Here is a 22,157-nt window from a genome sequence, read left to right as displayed (position 1 = left end):
AAATGGCTATTCGCTCTTTGCGGTAGTTGCGATGGAGGTTTATTTCTATACACCGACTTATGGCAAAAACTTCTGCCTGGAAAATGCGTGGGTATGGAGAGCTTAGTGCGTGGGTCCGCGATACCTGCCCGATTCCCTCCGACATTTTCGAGCCATCGGTGTGCCACCTCTGCGTGCTATTCCTCAACATCAGCTCGAGATTGGAGTCATTCCACTCGTCTTTGCTGCCGAGGGTGACCTTAAACTTTTTCTTGAAGTTAACTGTTTTCCTCTGGGACGAGATTACCCTGCCTTTGCCCCACCCCTCTGCCGTTATTTGCAGAATTGTGTGCTTGGCTACCTGATCAATAACCAAATGAAGCGGAGTAAGTTCCAGCAGAACCTCCAGTGCTGACGTTGGACAAGTGCGCATTGCGCCCGTCATGCAGACACTGACTAGCCGCTGCAGCTTCGATAGTTTGGTCTTTACCGAGGTCTGCGACGCTATTGAGGCCCAGGCCACCACCCCGTATGTGATTATTGGTCGCACTATCATGGTGTACAACCACCTAACGATCCTTGGCTTACAGCCCCAGGACTTTCCCGCCAGCCGATTGCACACCATTAAAGCTTTTGTTGCTTTGACCAAGGTCAGGTTTACATGCTGCTTCCACCGCAAAGTAGAATCTAGCATCAAACCGAGGTATTTGACACTGCTGGTCATCCCTATCTCTCTGCCCCCAAGTGTGAGATTCCTGAGACCGGGTAGGGACCTGCGTCTCGTAAACGGGCCTATGGTCGTCTTGGAGGGATTGATATTCAATTCAACCTCCCTACACCACCTCTTCGCGATGTTTAGACTTCTTTTTATTAGGTCACAGAGATTGTCTTCGTATTTACCTTTTGCTATAATTACAATATCGTCCGCATACCCTTGGCAGCGGATCCCATTGTTCGTTAGCAGTACTAACAGGTCGTCTACGACCAGACTTCATAGTAGGGGTGATAACACACCTCCCTGTGGGCAGCCTCTTGTTGTGCCGAGACGAATCCTCTTATCACCTACTGTGGTCTCAGCAACTCTGGTGCGCAGTACGGCTTCAATCCATCTACGCACCGGTGCTGCCACATTCCTTTTCTCCAGTGCCTTGGCTACACTCTTATGAGACGTGTTATCAGAGGCACCTTCGATGTCCAAGAACGCGCAAGGCATCACCTCTCCATGCTCCAGTGAACTCTCTATCTCAGAGGTTATCTGGTACAGAGCAGTACTTGTAGATCTGCCCGCTCTGTAGGCATGCTGAGGCGCATGCAGGGGTGCTCTCTTCAGCGCTGGTCCACGATCTTCTCCACGGTTTTTCGTAGGAAAGACGTTAGACTGATTGGCCTGAAGGATTTCGCCAATGAGTAGTCTTTCCTACCTACCTTGGGTATGAAGATCACCTTCGATGTCCTCCATACTTCGGGGATGTACGCCATTGCCAGGCTTTCTCTCAGCAGCCGAACCAGGTGAGGCAGTAAATACTGCTCCCCCTGTTGTAACAGCGCTGCAAAGATGCCATCCACTCTCGGAGACTTGAATCTCTCAAACGAGGCCATTGCCCACCTGATCGAGTCCGCCGTAAATAGCTGTTTGGCGATACTCCAATCCTCGCGGGATGGCCTGTGTTCGATCACGGGTAGATATTGGTCGCAAATGTCCCATCTCCTCTTTTGATTGCTACTACTGCGTCATTTGTGCCTCTGGCCAGAGCTTTATGCAGCCGGGCTGCCTCTGGTGCTGAGGTGACATTCTCGCAGAATCTCCTGAAGCTAACCTGCTTTGCAGATCTAATCTCCTTATTGTATAAGGTGATATAGCTCCTGTATTCTTCCCAGACCCAGTACCTTTCGCTTTGTTCAATAGGCTGCGTACTTTCTACCGGAGGTCAGCTAGTTTTCTTGACCACCATGGACAGTTTCGTCTGTCTGTGATCACTTGTAGGGGGCAGCTGCCATGATACGAGTAAGCGTTAATAACATACTCGTTTAACTCAGAAACGCTATTATCAGTCTGCCGCCCCCTGCTCAATTCCTCACTTAGTATATCCCTAAAGGCATCCCAATTCGCCTTCCGAAGGTTGCGCCTGGGGAGGAGTTTCCTGACCTCTACCTTTAGCGTGAACCTTAAAATCCAGTGGTCTGACAAAGAGGGCTCTGTCGAGACTCTCCATTGCGAGACCAATCCGTTTGTGGGCTTATTGCTCAAGGTGATGTCCAACACCTCCTTCCTGTTTATAGTTATGAATGTAGGTTCACACCCTTCATTCTCTATCACTAAGTTATTTCCTACTATATATTCTAAAAGAGACTCACCTCTTAAGTTGCAGTTGGTACTGTCCCTTTCCACATGGTGGGAGTTTGCGTCGCACCCAATAATAAGGGGAAGCCTATGCCTTCTACAATGTTCCACCAGCCTTTCCACCACCTCCGGGGGTGCCGTGGATACCTCTCCTGGGAAGTAGGGTGAAGCCAGGACGAAGTCCTTGCCTTCGAAGTCTCTGGCTTGCACCACTACCAGATCCTGCGGCAGGAACTCTGAAATGCAGAAGAATTCAATGTTATTCTTGACCACTATGCAAGTTCTAGGTCTCTCTCTAGAGAGATCCCACATTACCTTATTTGACTCCTTTTTGAGGCCTTTAACCTCTCCTCTATGGGCCCAAGGCTCTTGGATCAGCAGTATGCCCAGTTTCTCCGCTGTGAACCTGTTCGCTATGACAGCGGATGTGATGCAGGTTCACCTGGAAAATTTCCGTATTGACGGCCATTTTAATAATGGTTCGAGGAAGGGTAGATCCTCTTCCCCGCCGTCAATCACGCTGCCGTCCAGTGGGTCTCCTTGCCCCTCGAGGAGTTCCTGCGGGGGGGGTAGCTCTGCTCCCTTACCGCAGGAACTAATATCAGGAACGTCGATGGTCGCCGCTGGCATTGCCTGTCCAGTCCTGCTTTCGCTGGGGTGATTTGCCACCTCGTCCACCTGCATTGCTACTGCCTCCGGGGCTGCCACAGTCTCTGCCTGTTTTTCGACACCCCTGCTTTGTTCAGTCGCAGCCTTTTCTGCTCCTTTGCTTCCAGTGCCTGCAGGCTTGTGGAGCCGCATGACCACCGTGCTGAACCAGGAGAACAGGCGGAAGCTCGCTGCCCGGACGTACTTGTCCGATTCGTCGTCAATGTACAAGTACAATCTCCAACCTATCATGTCGCCTATTTTCTCCACCTTGCTGTTGACGACGCGCCAGGACGAGATGCTGAGGCCCAGGTTCTGATTTTTTACCAGATCCATACCGCATCGAGGGAGGAACATTGTCATGCTGTGTATGATTGGCAAATCTTCCGCCCTCTTCACGCAGAGGACAGGACCCTTCCAGTCCCCCATCTGTAGGGCGAACTCCCGCAGTCAGTTGGCGGACCACTTGTATCATACCTCCTTTAAAGTCCACTCCCAGGAAGGATGCCGCGTATTCAGTCCCTCTGAACACCTCTTCCATGGCAGTACAGCCATGCGGATGCCTTTGACAGCATCCGCATATCGGCGCCGCCCCTCCTCCACCCGGTGGGGTGCCGGTTCGTATGGTTGGCCTCCGGCTGCCTTTGTGTTGCTGCCCCTCAACCTTTTGGAGCTGGGGGGCTCCTACGGCGTGATCTGGCCGCTTTTCCGCTTCGCAGCTTGAGCATACGTGTCCGAGGGCGCTGTCCTTCCATCGCCACGCCTTGCGGACAATGTAGCACTGACCGGGCCACGGTTGCTGGTTCCGCCGCCTTGCGAGCGAGCTGACACGGTCTTACCACGCACCTTTTCTGGGGCCACCCCAGACACGCATACAAAACTTGTACCCTTTGAGAGGACTAAAAGCTTTTGACGCAGTCAATCACACAACGTTCTCATCCGGGGTAAAGTGGTGAACCATGAATTATCTGCTCAATATTTCAGTCGATGGCATTAAAATTTCGACTGGAAACAACTCTAAACAAACTCAATGGTTTATCAAAAATTTTGAAATTTAACAATTCCCTAGATAAGCAGCGAAATTCTTGATTGGGCATTGCTTAAAATAGTTAGTTCATATTTTTATATATAATATAAATGAACCTGTCACATGTCCAATACTTTTTGTGATATATGGATCGTGATTCATAAGGGATGATTGATAGATCGCGGGTAAATGCTACACGTTCAATAGATATAATAGAAATATATATATATATAGATATAATATAAAATAGATCGGTTTTTTGAAAAAATTATTTTAAAAAAAATTGTTTTGTTTATTATTTATTTAAGTTTCTGCCCTGAAGAAAACTTTTTATGGTATTGAAGAAAAGAATGCAAAGAAAGCACTGGATCAAAAAATATAAATAATTCACTAGATCTTTGAAAAAATATGTTAATATAAATATAATTAAATAGAACAATTAGAAAACTTCCGCAGTTTATATTTTTATCTATATTTTTTTCCTTCGTATCACCAATTTACATATGTAAAAACGTACAGCTTTGATCACAGGATCCACGATCCTCGATCCGGAGTTCAAAATATTTAAATAATTTAGTAATATGGATCGTAATCCATCAATATTGCATCCTCAAAAAGTTTATTTTAATCAATGTAAACATGTGTTAATTTTTAAATATGCATTGCCTTATGTGCTGAACACATAGGGAGCGACAGACTTCAAGTGCTAAACACAATGAGCGCGACAGACTGCAGCAGCACGACAGTGAACTGAAAATGGCGTCGTGAATCCTACTACATGAACATTTGTGAGAAGGCAGCAACAACACAATGGCCGGCATGTACACAATTTCGTTGTGGCCATACTAATACCTAGCACTTTAAAGAAATTTTAATATTTTGTTCAAAGTGAAATTTTTTATGCAAAAAATAAGTAAATAGGTCAATTTATTTGTTTTAAATTATAAATTGTTATTACTAATGATATAATAGAGCTATTTTATGCTTTTATTTGTAAAATAACGTCACGTTTGTTAGAGCTTTGAATAATTTTACATTTTACATATTAGTGGCATCACCACTCTACATCATATCTCTACTGTCGTCCTTTAATATTTAACAGATGTTGCTTTATGTCTGTCGCTCTCTATGTGTTCAGCACATTAATCTACGTCTTCGTATTCTACTGTGTTCTACATTCTCTACCAGACATCTACAGCACCGTAGAGCAAGCATTTAATTAAATTTTATTGTATATTGTATTACTTTTTGATATTGGTACTGTAATTGGCAATATGGTTGTGAGGCCTTATAACGAAGAATTGAAATATCTCGAGAAGATAAGCGATTGCTGCTGGAGGATAAAAAAAGAATTTCAGCCCAATATGAAAGTGGAAGGGTGTTTCTATGTAAACAGCCGGTTAGAACGGCTCATGTTAGAAGAGCTTAAAAATTCATGTAGACCGGGAGCAGTTGGTGGTTTCTTGCCAGGAGTAAAGCAAATAGCTAATGTGGCTGCTTTGCCAGGCATTGTTGGACGATCTATTGGGCTCCCGGATATTCATTCTGGTTATGGGTAAGTAACATTCAATTAATTAAGAGTTATTATGCATATGCAATTTTGTTTTAGATTTGCTATTGGAAATATGGCCGCATTTGATATGCACGATCCCACATCAATTGTAAGCACAAAAAATAAAATTCAGAAATATTTGATATTTTTATACATATATAACTTTGCAGGTAAGTCCAGGAGGAGTTGGTTTTGATATCAATTGCGGTGTACGTTTACTGCGTACAAATCTCTTTGAAAAAGATGTTCAACCTGTTAAAGAACAATTGGCGCAATCTCTCTTTGACCACATTCCAGTTGGAGTTGGTTCTAAAGGTATCATCCCAATGAATGCCCATGACATGGAAGAGGCTCTTGAAATGGGCATGGATTGGTCTCTTCGTGAAGGATATGTGTGGGCTGAAGACAAAGAGCACTGTGAAGAATATGGTCGTATGTTAAACGCGGATCCCTCAAAAGTAAGTTTGCGTGCAAAAAAGCGAGGTCTTCCGCAATTGGGAACATTAGGAGCAGGTAATCATTATGCTGAAATTCAAATTGTTGATGAAATTTATGATAAATGGAGCGCTAGTAAAATGGGAATTGAAGAAAAAGGTCAAGTATGTGTTATGATACATTCTGGCAGTCGAGGATTTGGACATCAAGTTGCTACTGACGCTTTGGTTCAAATGGAGAAAGCCATGAAACGAGATCATATTGAAACAAATGACAGGCAATTAGCATGTGCTCGCATAAACTCACAAGAAGGCCAGGATTATCTGAAAGCCATGGCAGCTGCCGCAAATTTTGCTTGGGTTAATCGAAGCTCGATGACTTTTCTCACGCGGCAATCTTTCGCCAAAATGTTCAACACAACTCCTGATGATCTTGATATGCACGTGATTTATGATGTGTCTCATAACATTGCAAAAGTAGAAAATCACATCGTCAACGGCAAGGAAAAACAATTGTTGGTGCATAGAAAGGTTAGCTTTAATATAAATAATAACTTTATTTGATATGCATAATAAGGAATTTTAATTAATAGGGATCAACACGGGCTTTTCCACCACATCATCCTCTTATACCAGTGGACTATCAATTGACTGGCCAACCTGTTTTGGTAGGCGGTACAATGGGAACATGCAGTTACGTGCTAACTGGAACCGAAAAAGGGATGCATGAAACTTTTGGCTCTACATGTCATGGAGCGGTATGCCTACTAATTATATAGTTTTTCTTTATATTATTTTAATGATATTCTAAAGGGGCGCGCTTTATCACGTGCTAAGTCACGACGAAACTTAGATTACAAGGATGTTCTTGAAAAATTGGACGAAATGGGTATTGCTATACGTGTGGCATCACCCAAACTTGTAATGGAGGAAGCACCAGAATCTTACAAGGATGTTACTGATGTCGTTGATACTTGTCACATGGCAGGAATTAGCAAAAAATGTATAAAATTACGTCCAATTGCAGTAATTAAAGGGTGAATATTCAAAGTAAATTTGCCTGTGAGAACTTCACGTGTGTTTAGACATACATATATGTATGTACTGTTTTAGCAAATACTAAAAATTTATTGATTTTGTTAAAATTGATTCGAAATTTATCGGAATTTGTAATACTAGAATTTCAAACCAATAATGTCAGCATATACCAATTAGAGAATTTTGGTTAAACAATGCATTTATAATTGTGCGAGAATTTATAGCTGCTGTTTGACAGCAGAATGCCAAATTGCAACCAATTGGTTTTTCTGTTGTTACTTTGTGCATATTATCCTATGCATTATTATAGTAAGTAGAAATGTCAAAATCAGGAACTCCTCAAGAGAATTTTGCGAAATTTCTTAGTTTAAATACATTGAATACCTCTGAAGAAAATATGTATACTTTATTTTTTATTTACTTAAGAACTTTTCAAACTGCATACTTTATCAAAATTGTTCTTAAAAAAATTAACTATTGATGAATTAATATTATAATTCAAATAATTGTGCTTAATGTGCTGAACAGAATGCTCGCGACAGACTGCAAACGACATCTGTCAAATATTAAAACACACACGTTCTTAGGGACACAGTTATTTTGACAGCTGCACGACTACACGACTGCAGGCCGAAAGTTGTCGCTCTCGCTAACTTCAATATCCTATATTTGCCAACGACAGTAGAGTTGACAGTAGACATATGAGGTAGAGTGGTGATGCCACTAATATGTAAAATGTAAAATATTCAAAGCTCTAACAAACGTGACGTTATTTTACAAATAAAAGCATAAAATAGCTATATTATATCATTTGTAATAACAATTTATAATTTAAAACAAATAAATTTACCTATTTACTTATTTTTTGCATAAAAAATTTCACTTTGAACAAAATATTAAAATTTCATTAAAGTGCTAGGTATTAGTATGGCCACAACGAAATTGTGTACATGCAAAATGGAGAGCTGTGTTGTCTTGTGTACATGCCGGCCATTTTGTGTTTTTGCTGCCTTCTCACAAATGTTCATGTAGTAGGGTTCACGACGCCATTTTCAGTTCACTGTCGTGCTGCTGCAGTCTGTCGCAAGCATTGTGTTCAGCACATAAATGCTGTATTTTTATAAATATATGCAAATAAAAAACTGAAAAAATGAGTTCATAGACAGAGATGTCCCAATTTTCCGTCGAGGTACTAACAAAATTAAACTTAAGGTTGTTATCTGGATTTCAAATAGCCTTGCTTCTGTAACCTTCCGCAAATAACAATCCTGTTATGGTGCACAACACAAGCATAACGCAACTATAATCTTATAGCAATAAGGGGTAATACATTTTATAAAAAATAGGTATTTACACATCAGAAATATAAAATTCAAGCAAGTAATGTGTATAAGTAAAATATATAAACAAATTTGTAAAAAATCAACGGTAACTATACTTTTATCTGATGTACAATTACTGTCAGCACTGCACCTTACATATCACACTGGATATCTATCGTTAGCACTGTAAAAATCAGTTATTTAATTGCTTACTACTGCAATAAATTGTTCAATACATCTTAATGCAATTGTATACTAAAATTAAATAATTATTCAGTACCCTTTCTTAGCTAATACAATTATAAAGTTTTTTCAAATTTTGAAGTCAATTGTTTCCTGCTGTTGTTCTATTTGCATACGTTTCTTCATCTTTAAGCAACCCTGTTTTTATGTCAGTTCGAAAGTGGGACTAAAGCGAAGTGTCAGTATTTTTTCTCAATAGCATATTCTTTTGCTGGTATAAATTTCTTGGGTGATAAGGAATGAAAAACATAAAAATTTAATAAAACTCAGTGAATTTAGTAGATTAAACGATGTTAATATCAAAGGAATTATAATTACTGTGAATTTGGAACAACAAAAGTAGTTGTAATAAAAAATCTTTAGTTACATAGTTAGGTATGCAAGGTAGAGGCAGAGTTGCAGAAATCCAAAATTCCGTTCATTTCTTTAAGGTGAGAATTTTGTTAAGGATATAAGTTTGATATAAAAATGTTTTCTTTCTTAGCGGAGTTCTGCACAATCCAAAAGTTCCAACGAGTTACAACCAGAAACCCTTTATAGTTCAAAAGAATTACAGCAATGTGCGTCTTTATTTCGGGAGAGAAAATCCCAGGATAGTATAAACATTTGTGTAATAAGTGGCGATGGCGACATAAATCATATTGAAATAAGTGATACAGAAAGTGAATTTGCTGGATTTGGATCCCTAACCAAATCAAGTGAAAGCAGTTTAGGAAAGCAACAAAAATTCGAAAAAAGTTTCTCAAAAATTTCAGTTAAAAAAAGAACAATTGAGTCAAAGCGTTTGAATATGAAGGAATGCGACTTTCAGCAAGAAGAACATTCGTCCCTGAAATCAATTTATGATATTGAATCAATGGAACTAGATTTTGGGATAAATTCCGTGCCTGATAAACATAAAAAAATAATGAATGCGAAAGAAGTGGGTAAGTAAGCCTGGTACAAGAGAAGTTAAAAGTTTTTATCAAAAGTTAATTTTTAAAGTTTAGTAATTCCAGGAACAGTGTTTGAATAGGTTAATACAGGATAACTGAATCTAAAGTATTTAAAAAAGTCGGAGACCCTATAATATTGTACATATATTTATTTATTTAATAAACCATAGGCCAATCGGTAGTAAAATATACAAAATTAAGTACAAAAAAAAAAAAAAAACAAAATGATATAGAGATAAGAATGTGGAAAGTGTTATATATACACAATCCGTTGAATGTAAGTAACGAGTTAGTGGTAGATTACTCGCAAATTTTTGGTGTGCGAGATGAAGGCTTGATATGTTCCTCCGTAAAAATCAATGTCTGCATGTAGTGAGTTTACGAGATTAGCAATCCAATTATTTGGTCCGTGGTATACGTAGTTTCGTTGAGTCTTTGTTGTTTTTAACAGTCTGTTATGCCTGAGCGAGAGGCTAGTAGGAGCAAGCTCAAAACTGCTGAGTGCTTCCGAGGAGTCAATCAGACCGTTGACAATTTTGTAGAAAAATGCCGCATCAGAACCTTCCGACGCGATGTTAAGCTGTTGAGTCTGAAACAGGAGCGGATGTCCTCAGTGGATAGTCCCTGCATCCTTAACGATTGCTGGAACAACAATGTCTTGCAGAAGTTGTTTTGTATTCTCTCAACTCTGTTGATGAGTGTATCAGTATATGGAGACCAGATTACACAGCCATACTCTAGTATTGGCAGTACAAGTGAGCGGTATAGACTGACAAGAGAATTTGGGTTGTTGAAATCCCTTCCTGTTTTGATGATGAATCCTAGCATTTTAAAAGATTGCACAGTTATTTTGTCAATATGCTTAGTTAAGTTAAATAATTTACAGGATCCAGTTCCTAATTTATTTAAAACAAAAAAATAATAAAGGTTTTCATTCAAACTTACCAATTCATTATGGTTTCATTATAATGAAATAATTAAGTAATCAGTAATCTCGCATATCTTCTGAAGTTAAATTCTTAAAGAAGTCTGTCCACTAGCGGCAACATATCTATGAGATTTTTTTTTGAACAGCCCTTGGCCAGATAAAACCCGGTCAATTCCGGTGCGTAGAACCGGCTGTCTTGGGAATCAAATATTTTTGCTCATTTGTATATAGGAACGTTTGAAATATCTTATTTTAGAATTTTTGATTTCTGCCTTTGTTATATTAATGCACTTAAAGATGCTTTAAAATATATTTTACCACGCCGCCAGATAAGCGCAGTGCCCGTGGACCACCAGTGGTTCACGCCGTTTAGAACCTGTTAAGTAAACATAAAATGATTGATAATATTCAATTTGTTGAATATTGTCCAGTAAATATTCAGTATATGTTGTCATATTCTATGAGGGCTACCGATCGACGTGTATGTTAAGAGCGCTCCGTTATAATAAGTAAACATTAGTGAAAACAAGTATTAATTTGTATTAATTTATAATTATAATTAATAAGTAAACTTATAAGTATAATTTATTTACTTCTGCCCTTATTGCACAACAATATTGATCAACTCGCGTTTGTTTACATTTATAAGTGCGAATACACTGATACTCAGCATGCCTCCCAAGAAGCAAGTTGATGCTAGCGCATGCGGTAGCTGCTCTGAACCAGTACGAAAAAATACAAAAGATCTAAGATGTGCATTATGTCAGAAATGGTACCACGTTGAATGTCTAAAACTGAGTAATGAAGAATTTAAAGTCATTGCTACTAATATCAAAAAACATGATGAACGGTGGAGATGCGCCGTATGCAGTGCATTTGAGGTTAGTGTTAGAGACATCGATATTGCATCTGACGAGGAGTCAGATGTTAGCGGAGATGACAGTATTGATTGCTTCTTGAGAATTGTTTCGAATAATTTTCCCAAATATTCAATAACAAATTTGATAATTTTAAACAAACCATCAGGGAAAGTATCGCTGGACTCAAGAAAGAAGTACACAAGCTTTCCAAGCTGAGCGTTGCCACTGAAAAAAAAATGTTCTAACTTCAACTCCTTCAGGAATGTATCATCTCCGGAAGACATCACAAAGGAGATGAACGATCGAAAAAGGAGATAGAGTAATGTCATTGCCGTTGGCATCACTAACCCTACTAATGCTGCTGGTAATGACAGACTGGAAACCGACAAAATTTCGCTCTCGGCAGTCTTACCCCCTGAAATCTCTGCCAAGATATCTCAACTCAAGATTCGAAGACTAGGTCGTCCGTCAACCGGCCGTACACGTCCCCTGCTCATCGAGACTCATTCAGCGACCCACGCTAGGGAGATTTTCAAGCTTAACCAACGTGATGGAATGACAGTTACTACTCTGATCAGACTCCAGCACAGCATACTCATCTCTGTGGGCTAGGATCCAGACTCGATGCTCTTGGCAAATGTGGTGACACAAGCAAAACCATCAAATATATTCGAGGAGTACCGCAGATAGTGAACAAAAATTTTCGTTCTATCAGTGAGAAAAAAAACCTGAAGACTCTTTGGATTTATTACCAAAACACTAGAGGCCTTCGGACAAAGCTGCCTAAATGTATGACAGTATCAGCGGCTAGTGGTTATGATCTACTCTGTATCACTGAGTCGTGTTTAAACTCGTCAATCAATGATGGAGAGGTAATTGATAGCACTTATACTATTTTTAGAAGAGATAGAGATCCTATATGCACCGGCCTAGAGCGTGGTGGTGGCGTCCTCAATGCCGTCAAACGTCATATCCATGCTGATTTAATTACCATAGATGAAAGATATTTGGAATTGATCTTCGTAAAAGTGAAAGGTACTGTACATGATATTATTGTTGGATGTGTATATATGCCGCCTCTTACAACACTAGAAACTTATCGTTAACTACTAACAACTCTAAACTACATCAATGTGAAATTCAATTACGCAAAGCTAATAATCGTAGGGGACTTCAACTTGCCAGACAGCATCCCCCGAGCCGATTGCGACAAATTTGTATACGATGGACTTGCTTTACTAGAAGGCATCCAAATAAATAACATAAACAACCTCCAGAACAATCTTCTTGACCTCTGTTTCAGCAATGTTGAGGCTTACGTGGATAAAACTTTACCTTTATGAGGACAAATATCATCTCGCCATCATCAAAAATCTAAAATTTCAACTCAACTTAGAACATTTGAATCGCCAGTTACTCATTCAAGAAAGCTGATTACTTCAGCTTCAACGCTTCAATTGGACGGTACTGTACGAACTCGACACAATTGAAAGTAAAGTCAATTGGCTATACAATAGTCTTGAAGAAGGAATATCGCAATATGTACCTGTTAACAAAAAATCTATCAGTACCTGTCCCTGCTGGTTCTCCTATGAACTCATAAACAAGATTAAACTAAAAAAATTAGCACACACTCAATACAAGAAAAAGGAAAACCAACACAATTACAACCGTTTTAGTACTCCAAGGCGGGATTGCAAAAGAATCAGTGCGGAATGTTACAGTAATTACGTATACAAAGTTGAGAACATGGTCCAGTCTGACACCAACGCTTTTTGGAAGTTTATAAAGGATAAAAAACAAAATAACATTGATATACCATCCTCAATGTCCTGGATGGACCAAATAGCTGACACCGCCCCGGATATTAGCAATATTTTCGCCTCATATTTCAAGACTACATTTTCCACTCATACTAACGGCAATCAGCTCGTTGATGCTAACTCAAATGGATCGTCAACCAACGTACACAGCTTAGAGGTCCAATACAATGATGTTCTCAAGCAGCTACTCAAATTAAATCCAAATAAAGGTGCCGGACCCGATGGGATATCAAACGTTTTCTTGCGCCATCGAGCTTTGTGAGCCCCTCACACATATTTTAACTACTCTCTTCAATCAGGTAGTTTCCCTCGTAGCTGGAAACTGTCACATGCGAATCCAATACATAAAAGTGGCCCAAAATCTGAAGTAACTAACTACAGGCCCATCTGCATCCAATCTGCATTAGCCAAGGTCTTCGAAAAGTTGGTTCTTGCTCAACTATCTCTAACCTTCAAGGATATCATCACTACAAAACAACATGGATTTGTGGGTGGCAGATCAACCGTGTCAAATCTCTACCTGTATGTCAACTATATACTCAACAACTGAATGAAGGACAAAAGGTACATTCAATCTACACTGACTTCAGTAAAGCTTTTGATCGTGTTGACCATATGATACTCGTCTCAAAATTCAATAACTATGGCGTCAATGGCACCGCACTGGATTGGCTTAACTCATATTTAACTGACAGGTTCCTACAAGTCAGGGTTGATGGATATCTGTCTAGAGAATATGAGGTCCCATCTAGAGTTTCTCAGGGATCGCATTTAGGACCACTACTCTTTAATATTTGTATCAATGACATTGTAAACAATATACAGTCTGAATGTCTGCTATATGCCGATGATTTGAAAAAATTCAGAATAATTTCTAATGATTCCGATGTCATACAACTACAACAAGATATCGACTGCCTGTCAACCTGGTGCCTTAAAAATAATCTCGATCTCAATGCTAAAAAGTGCGCTGTCGTATCCTTCTCACGCTCTCATATCAACATTGTCACCAACTACAGATTCAACAACGAGTATTTACAGGAATTAATCGAAATCAAGGATCTAGGAATTATAATAGATAACAAACTCACATTTGGAAAGCATATTGACAAAATAACTGTGCAATCTTTTAAAACGCTAGGACTCAACATCAGAACAGGAAGGAATTTTAACAACCCAAATTCTCTTGTCAGTCTATACCGCTCACTTGTACTGCCAATACTAGAGTATGGCTGTGTAATCTGGTCTCCATATACTGATACACTCATCAACAGAGTTGAGAGAATACAAAACAACTTCTGCAAGACATTGTTGTTCCAGCAATCGTTAAGGATGCAGGGACTATCCACTGAGGACATCCGCTCCTGTTTCAGACTCAACAGCTTAACATCGCGTCGGAAGGTTCTGATGCGGCATTTTTCTACAAAATTGTCAACGGTCTGATTGACTCCTCGGAAGCACTCAGCAGTTTTGAGCTTGCTCCTACTAGCCTCTCGCTCAGGCATAACAGACTGTTAAAAACAACAAAGACTCAACAAAACTACGTATACCACGGACCAAATAATAGGATTGCTATTCTCGTAAACTCACTACACACAGACATTGATTTTTACAGAGGAACATATCAAGCCTTCATCTCGCACACCAAAAATGTGCGAGTAATCTACCACCAACTCGTTACTTATAGCCCTGACAAATTTGAGTAGGCAACACTGCTCAAAAATGGCCGATTTTTGCTATTTTTTGACAGATGTTGCTTGAAGTCTGGCGCCACCAAAATACCAAAATTTCTATTAATAATTTATCTTATTCATTTTTATTTCACTTTTTTTTTTTAAATAAATAAACAAATTTCACTATCATCTGTCTAAATGCACAAGTCTGCCGTCTGTCACCATAAAATTGCAATGCGCATTAGCGTTGCTTAAAACGCATTAATTTTGCTCGTCTGTCAGGGCTATTACTTTCAACCGATTGTGTATAAGTATATAACACTATCCACATTCTTATCTCTATATCATTTTGATTTTTTTTTTGGTACTTAATTTTGTATATTTTACTACCTATTCGATGTATAAAGCCGATTGGCGTATGGTTTATTAAATAAATAAATAAATAATATGCCACAGAACCTGGAACCGCCGATATAGGATATACATATTACTGCCATACAAAATGAACGACAAAAATCATGTCCTTGCATGAAAAACTTTTTTATTTGTTGAGATATTTTCACGAAATTAGAACGGACCGACCTAAATCAAGTTCTTGTATGAAAATTTGACAATTATCTTCACGTACTGTGGGATGGATTATTTTCAAAGGCAACGGTATAATCTGTGAACAAATTGTTCAGATCGAATAGCTATAGCCAAATCGGCTTTTATAAAGAAACTTTTTTTTATTTATAAAGGGTAGTCTAGCTTCCCAGGATTGTACGCTGGGTTTGGAACCCGCCACGTAAAAACGTGGAATAGATTTAAGGGCATGCACCTGGAATGTTCGGTCCCTTAATTGGGAAGGTGCCGCTGCTCCTGTCCTCGTAAAAATAAAGGCTGACATCACCGCCGTTTAAGAAGTACAATGGACGAGACCAGGACTGAGACGAGTAGGTTCTTGTGACTCCTTTGCCGAGTCCTAGAATTCACCCCGGTAGATGAACGTCTAATCACAATCGGCATCGAAGGGAAGTTCTTCAACATATCGTTGATTTACGTTCACGCCTCGACGGAAGAGAAGAACGAAGTGACCAAAGATGCCTTCGACCCCAGCCAAGATTTCGAAATCGTGCTTGGCAACTTTACACCAGATTGGACAAAGAAGGTATCTTTGGCGCAACGGTTGGTACATTCAGCCTCCACGATGAAACATCCCCAAATGGGTTGAGGCTGATCGACTTCGTCGGGGCAAAATATGGTTATCTATAGTACTAGATTCCAGCATAGGAAAATTCACCAAGCTACCTGGCTGCCTCCAGATCGAAAAGCTATCAACCAGATCGATCATGTTGTGATAGACGGAAGACACGTCTTCAGTGATTTGGATGTGCGTACTCTTCGAAGTCATAACATCAACTCGGGCCACTATTTTGTTGCAGCTAAGGTTTGCCGACAAACAAGAGAGAGGCCGAAATATGTATGTGAGTACAAAGAGCTTGCCGACATGGGTAATGCTTGAAATTTCTACCGAAAATGCGGCAAATAACGGAAAGTTTCAAGACCGGAGCATACTCTTATATAACCTCCAGATTTGAGAGTCACTAGGACTGATGCCCACAGCATACACTTCTCCAGCCTGCTGAATGGTAGTGAAAGTATAAGGTCAAGAGATTCCTCAATCGATGACGATGGAGCAGACGTTCCATTGCACGACCATGAAGAATTTCGAATAGGAATTATCCATCTGAAGAACAACAAAGCGACGGATGCCGAATGCATTTTTTTTTCGTGTGTTTGTTGTGCCATTGCACCACGAAGAAAATTCTGCAATTGGGGCACCGTGCAAGGGTTTTGCAGGAACAAGAGAATCCCCTTAACAGTGAGCAGCTGTATTTGTATATGGAATGTAAACAAATATCAAGTGACAATATAGGGCCGGCAAAATATGTCTTCCAAAAAAATCGGTTAAGCTAGAGCAGGCACCGATTATAATGAGTGGAATCTAAGTTTTCAAGTAGCTTTCAGCGAAAACTGTGTTTTCGTTTGACAGATTTTACATGGACGAAAACACAAGTTTTCGTGCGAAAACCAGTTTTTCCCACGAAAACATGTTTTCTCAATGTCGGTCCGAACATAGTATATGTAAGTATGGACTGTGAAACCGGGCATTAGACTCTGTGGCAACATATTGCAGTATTAGTATTAAACTAATGCACAAACTCACAGTTAGTTATTCTTATACATTCTTAACAAGTTAATTGGAATGTTGTCGAATTGGCTTCGCCCGTTTATAACCGTTTTGGATACGTAAATCCGACTCGAGTGTGCGGACACAGAGTAGCTTGTAACCTCTAAAACCAATCGAGATTGATAAGGAGTATGTGTGTACTCAATATTATCTAATGAACCAAAATTAGCTTGATCAGAATTGAAGTGAATGACGGATGTCGGTCTATCCGTGAAAGCGATAGCTTCAGTAAAAATTGAGATATTTTTTTCCAAACACTCTTTCCTTGGGACTCTGAGGAAGCACTCTTCTATATTTCAAGAATTTCCTAAATTTAATTCGCCAAAGACTATTATTACGACGGTTTAACACCATTTATATCAGTGAGTTGTCTTAAATAAAGTTGGCATTGGCGTGTAGTAAAACTGACCTTTTTAAAAAAGTTTTACAGTGTAATTGTATAAGTGACGTAATCTGTCATAGTTGCGTTAGGAATATTGTCTTCTAATTTACACACATCCTTGATCTATCTTTTGTATGAAAATATATGAACTTTGGTATGTTTCTATCACTTCGCACGGTTGATTTATCTGTTTACATGTTCGTTACATGTCCTAATTGGTTTGTATGTTTATCTAGCACTCATATAAACATACTCACATGCATAAATATGTTCTTTCGGGTCTACGAGTATAGCGAGCTCTTTGCGCTCGACTTGTTCGTGCGAAAGAAGAGAAAAAGAGGGAAACAGTCAAAAGAAGAGTGTGTTTACAAACAAAACCAGGATTTTGTGTGTTTATTTTTGCTACAGTATTACTGTGAAAATACGCATATTTCGCGCCAGTTCTCATCTTGTTTTTTTATTATTCTGTTCGCTTTGGTTATAATAATGAGTGATGAAGTGGAATATGTGTATAATACACGATTACGTTCTAGAAACATCAGTGCAGATTTTTATGATCGCTTAACATCAGCATTGGTAAATGACATTCAAACTGAAAATAATGATGTTGTGCGTGAAGAAGTGGATCCATTCGAAAGCGATGACGATGATAGAGATGTCGATTATGTGCCATTTGAAGATGCATCGGATATTGAAAATGAAATCGAAATCAAGCCGAATGAAATATTAGATAGCGACGAAGAGGAAGTAATCGATGGTGCAGAAGAAGAAGAACGTGAAACTCCAGCTGCTACTGAAACTTCTTACTACGGTAAAGATGGGACAGAATGGAAAAAAGAGCCTAATGAAGCAATTCGTACTCGTGCACACAATATTATGCGCTTTAGGCCTGGACCGAAGCAACAAAACTCTGTTCCCATTGAGGTATTCAAACAGTTTTTAACTACCAATATTTCATTCATTATCATCAGTCAAACAAATCGTTATGGAAGAGACCAATTTGCAAAATGGAATGCAGAAAATCTAACCTCAAAACCTAAAGTTTGGGTGGATTTCACTAGCATCGAACTTGATGCATTTATTAGCATTCTTATTGCTTCTGGTGTAACGCACTATAATATGCAGTTTACACCACTTTTGTGGTAAACAGATGATCTTCCCATCTTTCGAGCGGCGATGCCACTCAAACGATTCAAGTTATTGACGCGATATATCCGTTTCGATGATGGCCGCACACGTTCATTCCGACTACAATCTGATAAGGGTGCCGCGATTCGCGATATATGGAATTTTTTAAATGAAAACCTCGCCAGAAACTATGAGCCGCATGAAAATGTAACGATTGACGAGCACTTGTTTCCGTATCGCGGCAAGACAAAGTTTACGCAATTCATACCATCAAAACCAGCCAAATACGGTGTGAAAATCTGGTGAGCATGTGACTCACAAACAAAATACCCATTGCAAGGTATATTGTACACGGGAAAAAAGGATGGCGGAGAGCGTGAAGTGAACCAAGGAGAAAATGTATTGCTCAAACTTGTGAAACGGTACGAAAACACCGGCAGAACAATAGTAGCTGACAACTTTTTCACAACACTGACAGGAGCCAAACGATTGGCTACCATTGGACTTGCTTTCGTCGGTACTATTCGCGCCAATAAGAAGTGTTTACCCGAAGAATTGAAAAAAAATCCGTCTCGTCCGTTGCTTTCTACTATTTCCGGGTTTCACGATAATCTCGTTTCGATTTGTAGCTATGTTCCGAAAAAGAACAAGGCAGTCAATTTGATTTCAACCCTGCACTACACAAAGGATTGTGAAGGTGAAGCCAAAAAACCGGAAGCAATTTTATTTTATAATTCAACAAAGGCCGGCGTTGACTGCATGGATCAGATGGTTACCCATTACACTACAAAACGGCCAACGAAACGATGGACATTTGCCTTTTTTTGCAACTTGTTGCATGTGATGGGATTGGCTGCTTTCGTAGTTTGCAAAGAAATCGACCATCTAGATAAAAAGTATGCACGACGCACTTTTCTTTACAATTTATCGAGCACATTGGCAACGCCTTATATCGAAAATCGTAAGAACAATCCCAATGTCATCAAACATCTATCTTCTCGTTTGGCTTTTGAAACCTTTTTCGGTCGTTCACTGAACATCCCATCACGATTAGTAGCTTCAACATCAAAAGGTGCTGACACACTCAAAGGAAGGAGAGATTGCAGACTTTGTTTGCAATAAAGCCATAAATTGCGTCGTAAAACTCGATTTTTCTGTTCTAAATGTTCAAATCCAGTTTGTCAACAGCATTCGAAAATTGATTACATATGATTTTTTTGTATTCCTCAGGACCCATCATCATAAAATCAATTGAAAAATCGCTCAAAAATGATTCATATGCTCCTAAATAAATCAAAAAATAAACGAAAAGGAATGCGTTGTATTTCATTTCAAAAGCCGCATACGAGTTTCATTTTTCTTTTTCAGGTAGTTCAGAGTATGCCCAAACGAAATCGTGAGGGAAGAAATTTCAAAAATGTATCTATATTGTACATACAGTTGTGTTCAAAATAATAGGAGTGCATCACAACATCAAATACAAAGTGATGTTTTTCAACAAAAACAATAATTTTATTAATTTATTTTTTTATCCACGAATTGTTCATTTTATGCCGTCTTTGTATGCACTTTGAAAATTTTAGTAATACACAGTAAATGAAAAAAAATAAATAATTTAAATAAAAACCTCATAAATTCGGTGTTCAAAATAATAGGAGTGCATCACAAAATTCAATAAAATTAATATTAAATTAAAAAATTGGAAATTATGACTAGTATTAAGTTAGTTTAGTTAATATTTAGTCGAGTAACCGCCATTTTTTATTACTGCAGCACATCTGCCGGACATGGTATCGATCAGATGACGACACCTTTTCAGCGGGATTTGCTGCCATATCTCGTGGACTGCACTCCATAATTCCCTTGTATTTGATAATCCACAGTCAGCAACACCTTTTTAATATCTGCCCAAAAGTTTTTTATTTAATTAAGGTCAGGCGACTGAGCAGACCACGACATAACCTCAACTTTATTGACCCGACTCTATTCCCTTGCAGGTTTACTTGCATGTTTCGGGTCGTTATCTTGCTGAAACAACCACTTTTATGGCATATTTCATTCCGTGAATGGCAGTATAACTTTTTTCAATATATCCACACACACGTATTGATCCATGGTTTCTTTTATCAGATGGATTGGTGCCACGCCGTTGTACGAGAAACTTTCCCACCATGCACTACCATGTTTGACGGTCTTAAGAGTGTATTGCGGATTATATTCCGTATTTGGTGGACGACGGATATACTGCCTAGACCCTGGCCCACCAAATAAAACTACCTTACATTCCTTTGTCCACAAAATATTTCTCCATTTCTCCGGTTGTCAGTTGCCATGTTCCTTGGCGAATTGGAGTTGTGCTCTAATTATGTTTCTTTGTCAACAATGGAACTTTTCGCGGACTCCACGCAAATAAATCATATTCCGGAAGACGTTTACGAACTGTTACGTCAGTAACATCAAGATCTAGACGCTTTTTTATTACTCAAGACGCCGCTTTGGGATCTTTTTTAGACGACTGGAGTATGCGTGGATCGATTACCTTAGTAGTTTTGGGTTTTCGTCCACGTGTTTCGGCTTTATTTTTGTTGGACAGGGAATTTGACATCATTTGATGAGAGCACCCGAGTATTTCTTTAATTTCTTTAAAAGTTTTCCCGTTTTTTCTAAGATTTTTAATGATTTCACGCGTTTTGTCGTTGCGATGTTTTCCTCTACCCATTAATTAAAATAAATGACTTTTCCTTTAAAAAATCCCATCCTTTTTATTTTTTTGTTCTTACTTTTAAGTTTTTTACAGATTTTGTTTAAATAAAAAAGTATTATACCTCTTGGTAGCTCACACTCCTATTTTTATGAACAGCGCAATTCAGTGACCGACACAGATTTGAACTCATAACATTGGAAATAATGTAAACAGCTGAAGTTTATGCTTTGTGTTTTACTCGCGGAATACCGTTAGAAGTATTTCATAAAAAATGCTTCACGTTCATGGTATGACATGATAAATTTTTTGGGTTAAATATTTTTCTCAGGGGCACTCCTATTATTTTGAACACAGCTGTATATGAGCGTAAATACAACACGTATTTCCATACAAATGTATGTAAACACATAGGGGCCTAGCCAAGCACCAATATTCTTTAAACATAAGTATACATATGAAATCTGCGTGACTGTCTGTCCGTTTGTCGATGGACCACTGCCCGGAAAGTACCATAACTAAGCGCTAAATTAAGGTATAAAACTCAAATTTGACACATCGAACCAGAGTAGCATGGGTCATTAGTGTGCAACATTTTTAGAAAAAATAGGCGTGGCGCCGCACTCTAATATGTTTAATGCACATATTTCGTGAACCATTAAAGCTACAATAACCATATTCGCCCAGTGCAAATATTATAGGAACTCCTCTAGACTATTGGATGATAACCCCGCTCACACCGCATATAACGGTACTGATAAAAATTATTGATAAATGAAAAACTGAATTCGCCAGATACCTTAAATTTTACCCCAGAAATGGTATGAGAGGCCTTTGATGTGACTGGGGTCAAAATCGGATTATGGGCGTGGCACCGCCCACTTTTAGGTGAAATCACATATCTCGAAAA

At 39.1% G+C, this 22,157-nt stretch overlaps 2 protein-coding genes across 2 annotated transcripts in view; both read left to right on the top strand.

Annotated features, from left to right (window-relative positions):
- Window positions 1-5,152: 5,152 nt before the first annotated feature.
- Window positions 5,153-7,417, top strand: LOC126753449 (RNA-splicing ligase RtcB homolog). The gene is made up of 5 exons (XM_050464939.1): window positions 5,153-5,550; window positions 5,605-5,656; window positions 5,718-6,512; window positions 6,575-6,739; window positions 6,795-7,417. The coding sequence occupies exons 1-5, from the start codon at window positions 5,270-5,272 to the stop codon at window positions 7,020-7,022; spliced, it is 1,521 nt and encodes a 506-aa protein (XP_050320896.1). The 5' UTR covers window positions 5,153-5,269; the 3' UTR covers window positions 7,023-7,417.
- A 1,333-nt stretch (window positions 7,418-8,750) lies between these two features.
- The window catches only part of LOC126752996 (uncharacterized), a 30,768-nt gene continuing 17,361 nt past the window's right edge, over window positions 8,751-22,157 (top strand). The window contains exons 1-2 of the mRNA XM_050464091.1: window positions 8,751-9,015; window positions 9,069-9,510. Of these exons, the coding sequence (XP_050320048.1) occupies window positions 8,962-9,015; window positions 9,069-9,510 (496 nt within the window). The 5' untranslated portion in view covers window positions 8,751-8,961. The remainder of the gene's footprint in view (window positions 9,016-9,068; window positions 9,511-22,157) is intronic.

Source organism: Bactrocera neohumeralis, chromosome 3 (genome assembly GCF_024586455.1).
Source record: "Bactrocera neohumeralis isolate Rockhampton chromosome 3, APGP_CSIRO_Bneo_wtdbg2-racon-allhic-juicebox.fasta_v2, whole genome shotgun sequence".
Taxonomy (NCBI): Eukaryota; Metazoa; Arthropoda; class Insecta; order Diptera; family Tephritidae; genus Bactrocera; species Bactrocera neohumeralis.
This window is presented reverse-complemented; position numbering and strand designations above follow the sequence as displayed.

Coding starts and splice junctions, on each gene's coding strand:
- LOC126753449 (XM_050464939.1), top strand. CDS start 5,270: ATGGTTGTGAGGCCTTATAACGAAGAATTGAAATATCTCGAGAAGATA. Junction 5,551..5,604: donor GATATTCATTCTGGTTATGG/GTAAGTAACATT, acceptor ATTTTGTTTTAG/ATTTGCTATTGGAAATATGG. Junction 6,513..6,574: donor AATTGTTGGTGCATAGAAAG/GTTAGCTTTAAT, acceptor TTTAATTAATAG/GGATCAACACGGGCTTTTCC.